The sequence below is a fragment of the Nannospalax galili genome, unplaced genomic scaffold, assembly GCF_000622305.1.
Source record: "Nannospalax galili isolate Female #2095 unplaced genomic scaffold, S.galili_v1.0 scaffold285, whole genome shotgun sequence".
NCBI classification, from domain to species: Eukaryota; Metazoa; Chordata; class Mammalia; order Rodentia; family Spalacidae; genus Nannospalax; species Nannospalax galili.
The window spans coordinates 4528843-4536409 of NW_008355157.1; the positions used below are offsets into that span (position 1 = coordinate 4528843).

At 48.4% G+C, this 7567-nt stretch overlaps 1 protein-coding gene across 3 annotated transcripts in view; it reads right to left on the reverse strand.

The window, feature by feature from the left end:
• Window positions 1-1318: 1318 nt before the first annotated feature.
• Window positions 1319-7567, reverse strand: part of Actn1 (actinin alpha 1) — a 96948-nt gene continuing 90699 nt past the window's right edge. Inside the window, exons 18-22 of one of the 3 annotated variants that reach the window (XM_008852172.3) lie at window positions 6400-6546; window positions 5353-5433; window positions 4852-4917; window positions 3562-3720; window positions 1321-1996 (exon numbers count right to left, since the gene is read on the reverse strand). In XM_008852172.3, the coding sequence (XP_008850394.1) occupies window positions 1838-1996; window positions 3562-3720; window positions 4852-4917; window positions 5353-5433; window positions 6400-6546 (612 nt within the window). In that variant the 3' untranslated portion in view covers window positions 1321-1837. Of the gene's footprint in view, window positions 1997-3561; window positions 3721-4851; window positions 4918-5352; window positions 5434-6399; window positions 6547-7567 lie in introns of all 3 variants that reach the window. The other 2 variants (XM_008852174.3, XM_008852173.3) reach the window with 2 other exon arrangements.

The following is a 7567-nucleotide window of genomic DNA, read 5'->3' on the forward strand; positions in this document are numbered from 1 at the left end:
TCTGATTCCCGGCCCAATTCTCAAATGCAGGTATGTGACCTAACTTGCTAAATTATGTTGATGGAGACCATTTTCACTGCCCTGCATTTTGAGTAAAGCCTTGAGGAGATGGAGGGTTAAAAATATGGATTCTGGGGGCTGGAGAGATTGCTCAGCGGTTAAGAGCACTGACTGCTCTTGCAGAGAACTTGGGTTCAATTCCCAGCACCCACATGGTGGCTACGAACCGTCCTTAACTCCAGTTCCAGGGGAATCCGAAGCCCTCTTCTGACCTCCATGGCCTTGCACGACACAGGTGCACTCACATACATGCAGGCAATACGCTCATATACATAAAATAAAAATAATAAATTTTAAAAAAATGGATTCTGGGGGGCTGGAGAGATGGCTCAGCGGTTAAGAGCACTGACTGCTCTTGCAGAGGACCCGGGTTTGATTCCCAGCACCCACATGGCAGCTATGAACAGTCCTTAACTCCAGTTCCAGGGGAATCTGAAGCCCTCTTCTGACCTCCACACATGACATGGGTGCACTCACATACATGCAGGCAATACACTCATACACACAAAATAAAAATAAATCAAAATTTAAAAATACATGGGTTCTGATTCAGTACGATGGGGGAGGGGTGGTGCTAGGATTTTGTATTTTCACTAAGCACCCCACCCCCACCCCCAATACAGAACAGCTATCTGTGTGGTACCAGGATTGCACTCGGGGGCTCACATATGCTCAGCACATACCTTGCCACTGAGCTGCACCCCCATCCTTCCATGGACTATTTAAAAGAGGAAGGGGGATGACCCTTACACAACTCAAACTGTTCCCTGTAGTAAAAATAAAATGGGTGGGGACACACAGAAGTCACAGAGCAGTTTGATGATATGAAGAAAGCAAGCCAGAGTTTATCAACGGGGGGCTGCTTCCACATTCGTGACCTTTCAACTCCCAAAACATTTAAGAAATCTTTTCCTTTGCAAAATGAAGAAACAAAGTGTAGGAAGACTGAACACACCAGGCTCTAAACCTAGAGATGGGTGGGTGTGGGTGTCCCAGAGCGTTCTTGACCCCACACGCACTTCTGGAAGTCAGCAAGCAAGGAGCAAGCAAAGTGGTGTCATGGGAGTGTTGTTTTAATATGTTCTGTACCAAGCAACATCACAGCTGTCCATAATCTCAAAGTTTGTCCTATCTTTAATAGGCAATATTCAAAGTTTTATATGCAATCATAAAGGTATGCAGTCATAAAAGAGGCCAGCCACATGTCTGAGGAGACTTAAAAATGAGAAACCACATAAATTATCTTCCTTAAAAAACAGCCATTTCAAAAGATTTTCTTTAATATCATAAAATATTCTCATGGACAAGTGAGCTAGCAAACACACATGCACCAATGTGCCTTTGACAAGAGTACCACCTACCCCCACCCCCAAATGGACATGATCAGAGAAATGAATACAGCAGATGAAACGGAAGAAAAAACAACTCAGTAAAAAGAATGGAATATAACTTTGTGCTTGGTTATTTTCCTATGTCACAACAAAAACATTTTGGTGCAAATAGTTAATTATTCCTCTTTTCCATTTAAGTCTGGTGGAGAAAAAAATACTTTTCTATAATAAAATATGTAGGTTTTTTTTGTTTTTTTTTTTAACTTTTTTAACGTAATTTTTTTTTTCTTTTTTGCAGAAAATAATTTTGTAAACTGTCACTTCGCGAGCAGGGAGGCTCGGTGCTGCCTGGGTCGCAGCGGAGGCTGAGCGGAAACCAGCCCAGGCAGCAGACCGTGGAGGTGCAGGGCGGGACACGTGGTGGAGGGCGAGAGGGCAGGGGAGGGTTAGAGGTCACTCTCGCCGTACAAAGCCGTGGAGAAGGACATATAGTCCAGAGCACCGGGCACGGAGTCGGGGCCGGCATAGGGGGCCATTCTCGCGATGCAATACTCAGCCTGGTCGGGCGGCAGCTCACGGCGCAGTTCGTCCACTGTGATGTAGTTCTGCGGAGAAAACGTGGTCAGGGGCCAGGTCGCAAAGTTTGGCAATGGCCGTAAAGCAGCGCGGCACTGCTGCAAAACCTGACGCTGCAAACTTGCCTGTATGTTAGGTAGCCTGGCAGTCATTTTCTCCTCCTAGTTCTCCTTGATCAATGCAATATACATACATACATACATACATACATACATACATACCTCTATGTATGTACATATATAAAAGCATATATACACACATATATAAAAGATATTTTTAAAAGTCAGTTTGTTTTCCACTTTAATACCTACTTTAACTTCTTTCCAAGCTAATTCCACTTGCTAAATCCACCTAGATTCTTCTCATCCAACACAAAACTTTATATATATTTTTATAGATATATTTTTTTTATTTTTATTTTATGTGTATGAGTGTATTGCCTGCATGTATGTGCACCCGTGTGTGCAATGCCCACAGAGGCCAGAAGAAGGCAACAGATTTCCTGGAATTGGAATTAAGAAGAACCCGGGTCCTCTGCAAGAGTAGTCAGTGCTCTTAACTGCTGAGCCATCTCTCCAACCCCCATCACAATACTTCAAAGTAACCATGTGCTGATACAGTATCAATAGGAACTCTAGTGGAACATATAGTCTCCACCACCCCCACATCTACTCTACTGGGCTCTCTAAATACCTCTGTCCGAGTTTGAATTTACGGAGCGTCCTATAGAGTAAAATGAGCATCCAGTCTGGCCAACGTTGCTATATGCAGCATCTAAAAACGTGCAGCTATCTTAACTAGTCTGGCAAGATTGTGGGCTTTGCCATACCTTAGCCAGCTCCCAGCCTGCATCTCTGACTTTCTTGCTCTATTTGGTAGTCCCACTTGGAAGCTACTGCTTTTAGGTGCTGAAGGGTCCAGAAGAACTTGCCAAACCAAAGAGTTCATAGCTCTAAGCTCTACCCCTGTGAGTTCCTTGAGAACCACTGTGAGGAAGAATGGGGTTGCCCTCTATTCACTCCAAAGTTGACAAGTGATCAGATCCCTTTTCTGGACTGTTTTCTTCCTCTACAAGATTAGTCCCTTCAACTAGATGGCTTCTGAGGATCCTACCTATTCCAAGGTGGTTATGACCTGTCCAACTACACACTCCAAACCAATCCATCTCTCTCTCCTTCATTAACCACAAGTGGAGAAGTCCTTTGCTGGTTTACAAGGTTTCCCACAGGGGATCCCCTTAAGCTAATACCATGTGCTAAAATCTTTTTTTTTTTTTTTTTTTTTTTTTTTTTTTTTTTTAGAAAGGGGCTCCCCTTATGCCCAGGTTCCCTGGAACTCACTATGTAGACCAGGCTGGCCTTGAACTCACAGAGATCACCTGCCTCTGCCTCCCAAGTGCTGCCTCTGCCTCCCAAGTGCTGGGATTAAAAGTGTGCGCCACCACACCTGCTTCGTGTGCTAAAATCTTAACTGAGCCCAAGGTGTTATGGAAAGGGCAGAGACGCACAGCAGTGAGGCCCAATGGGGCTGTGGGAAGAATGAGGTGCTTACACCTTAGCCCTGTCTAGTACCAACAGTGCCACAAGAGACTCACCTTGTCTCCAGCCAGGATCTTGAAGGAAGCCATGACCTGATCTGCTGTATCAGTGTCCGCTGTCTCTCGGGACATGAAGTCAATGAAGGCCTGGAATGTCACTACCCCTATGCGGTTGGGGTCCACAATGCTCATGATGCGGGCAAATTCTGCCTCTCCCTGGAGGAAAGAGCCAATCCAGACCTGTCAGCTCATGGCCTGCTGAGAATATCTCAAGTGGACCTCAAGCCCTGGGTAGCCTATGATTGGAACAGGAAGGCACAACAGCCCCCTGATATATTCTGGGTTGCCCCAAGGGTGTGACATGAACTTAACAACTGGAGACTCTGATCAGAACATCCTGCCTCCTATAGATGCCTGGGTTCCCCTTTCAGAAAAAAAATGTAATGACAATAATATCAACAATGGCTGACACCCATATAGCATGTACTATATGCCAGCCACTATTCTAAATGCTCTAAAATATTTTAATCCATTTAATCTACACCACAACTATATAAAATCATTTCCACTGTATGGATAGGAAATCTAAGTCTCAGTTTAAAAGACTTGTCCAAGGTCCTACAGCTAGTGAGTAGGGAGCTCTGGCAGTCTGGCTCCAGAATTGCTCTTTCTCTACCACTCCGTATTTCCTAAAATGCTACACATGTGCACAGTACTCATGTTTATTTCATTTAGTTCTTACAACCACCCTGAGGGGCTTCCCTCACTTCAAGGCCAGAAGCTGTTGATGGCAGAAGTGGGACTTCACTTCTGGTCCAGTTCTTGCCTCTGTTGGGCAGCCCATGAACTCTGTACTTGGCACAATGGACAGGAATCACCTGTCTGCTCAACTAAGTGCCTTGTCTTGCTCAGAAAGCTGGAAGGAGGAGGGCACACCAAGGTTAGAAAGGGGCCTGGGCCAAGGGCTGAGTGGTAGCAGGCCTGGCTGGAACTCTCAATAGGGCAGAAATCAAAACCTCCATGTCTCATGTAAGATGAAACAGCTGTCATTCCAGTCAGCCTTGGGGTTGGCATGCACTGTAGGGTGAAAAATCCCCATCTCCACATTAGGTACTATAAGATACGCTGGTGCAGAGACCATCCAGGCCACATCCTGGCCTCATGGAAAGGCTGGCTTTCAGGTACCATCTTTCCCAAAGATGGGGATATGAAACTCTTCTGGGAAGGGCAGTTCTAGTATAAGAGTCTAGGGTCCACCAATGCTAAAACTCAGTTTCTTCAGTCAGTTGGCTGCCTCCTGGTCGGACAACATAAGACCTGGCAGGCAGAGGATGGGGTTTACGTTACCATGTTGTAACCCATGGAGATAAGGCAGGCTCGGAAATCATCTGTGTCCATCATGCCTGTCTTCTTCTGTGGGGCAGTAGCACCAAGACACAGGAGGGACAGGCGGGAGGAGGAAGAGCAGGCAGGAGGCCAGGAAAACAGCCAGAGGGGAGGATGAAGTTTATGGTTTAGGGGTCAGGAAGAGCCAAAGAATGTAGAAGAATATGTCCAAGGGGGAGGTCAGAACAAGGAAATGTGTAAGTCCATCCACGGGATGAGTGATGAGGAGAGAGAAGGTGGACACCCAGGCAGGTTTCCAGGAAAGAGAACAGAAGGCGGAGGTCAGCAGTCAGAGGAACCCGACAGGGAGCAGGCAGGGATAGCAGGAGAGGATGAGCCCCATGGCCCACAGGAAGGGGGACAGGGAGATTCAGACAGAGAGAAAAGAAAAAAAAAGGAGAAACGTGTTATTTCTCGCCCCAGAGGCCACCCTTGAGTGTGCTCCATGCAGGAGGCAAGTACCTGGGGGTCGTTGCCAATATCATAACCCAAGCTGATGAGGCAGGCTTTGAACTCTTCGGGACCCAGCGTGCCGGAGTGATCCTGGGGCCGTGGTGCGCCAGGCAGCGAGCCATGCGGTGCCAGGGAGGTGGAGGCCGTGAGGGGCAGGGTAGGGGTGGGCCATGCCCCGGGTGGAAGGTGGTGTGTGTGGGGAGACACAGGGACAAAGGCATGCGGATGGAGAGGGTGGAGGGTGAGGGATAGGGGAGGGGGAAATAAAAGTGCACACAGTTAGACACACAGACAAGGTTCTAGAGGGAGCCCTGTCCCTGGCACATGTAGTCCTGCTTGGGAAAGCAGGGCCAGAGGGGAACATGATGAGTCACAAGGGTGAGAAGCTCCGGGAAGTGCCCCAGGCTACCTGCTGTACCCCAGGACCCTCCCCACTCCCAGGTGCCTGGAGGGCAGTGAAGCAGACAGGGTGGTGGACAGCACTAGACCTCATGCCCCACCTCCCTTGTGGCTGTCCCCAAAGCCCAGGGCACTGAGAATGGGCAGCCCACTGATGACCCAGCCTGTCCTGGAGCTGAGATAGGAACCCAGAACAGAGGACTCTGATATCCCCAATAGTAGGTCCCAAAGGCAGCCTGGGTGGCGGTAAGAGTCTCCCCTCTTCTCCTATGTCCAAAGGCAGAGATAAGGAACGGTCACCACAGTAAAGAGCCAGTAGGCCTGCACTTGAGACTGTGGTAGTCTCATTCCTAAGGGCTGATTCCTCATAATAGGAGAGCAAGAGTCAGGGGTGAAAGGTCCTTTCCTCACCCACAAGATTAGCACTCTCTCCACAAAAGGAGGGAAGCTATGGGGCACCAAGACAGGCTTTCCAAGGCCAGCTCAGAAAGCCTGGCTCTGTGGGGCACACTGAATCAGGGCAGGCTGCTATCAGTTCCTCCCTTTCCTTCCTCCTCCCCTACCCAAGGACCAGGCTCATGCCCTGGGCAATGCCCTCCAGGGCCCTGGGTCAGGGGCTGGGGGCCACTCTAGACAAGCAAAGAGTGGGGCTCTCACCCGGTCAAAGTGGTTGAAGGAGGCCCGGAACTCATTCATCTGCTCCTGGCTGATACCTTTGGCATCCCGGGTCAGGATCTGGTTCTCCACTTCATTAATGGTCCTGGCGATGGTGGTGAGCAGCTGCTCCCAGCCCACACGGATGTGCTGAGGGCAGGTGATGAGCCTGTCAGAAAGGGGCCCCGGGCCTGGGCTCCAGGCTGCCCTACTAGGTCTCCTTCCAATTCGAAAATGTCAAACTCAGCCTTTTACATAGAGTCACGGTATCACCAGAGCAAGGAACATGAAGACCAGCACATCCTATCAGGACAGAAGGGCCTAGAGGATGGAGGGGTACAGGCTTCTGTGGGAGACAGCAACAAGACTGGGCCTTGCCAAGGTAACTCTGTTTGGGAAGGGAGGTAGATTTGGTGGTGGAAAAAATTAAAGGATGGAAAATTGATTCCCTCCCTGCACATCCTACCCTACAGTCACACATACAGCTGCATACATGCACATACAAGCCTTTAATCAAAACCAGTATAGACAGGCACCACATAATGGCCTTCTGGTCAATGACCAGCCAAACAGGCCATGACTAGATCAGGCCAGTTGCCAGTGACAGCAGTAATGGAGACATGAGGCCTGCCTACAAGGGAAGCCAGAGACTGAGCTGACCCAGGCATTCAGGGGCTGTACTTCCTGTGGGACTGTCACATGTGGCTCCTTAGTAGTGTCCTCTTTGTCCCAGTAACACTGCAACCATCTGTAACCATTTGTGTAACCACACTATGATGTTCAAATAATGAAGAAGCAGATTAACGAGGCAAATCTCAGAACACATTCTGTCCTTAAGAGATATATAGCTATAGTCATTTGGGAAATAGGTGTCTAGGCCAGTAAGGTTTGGAGCCCACCAGCATCAGAATCACTGGGAGTGCTTGTTAAAAATTGAGATCCCTTGCCGGGCATAGTGGTGCATGCCTTTGATCCCAGCACTCGGGAGGCAGAGGCAGGCGGATCCTTGTGAGTTCAAGGCCAGCCTGGTTTACATAGTGAGTTCAGGTTAGCTGGGACTACAAGGAGACCCTGTCTCAAAAAAACAAAAAAAAAAAGCATTTATTTAATTATACAATATTTCCTCCAGGCTTTCCTCTGCTTAAAGTCATCGGAAAGAACTTTGTAGTGT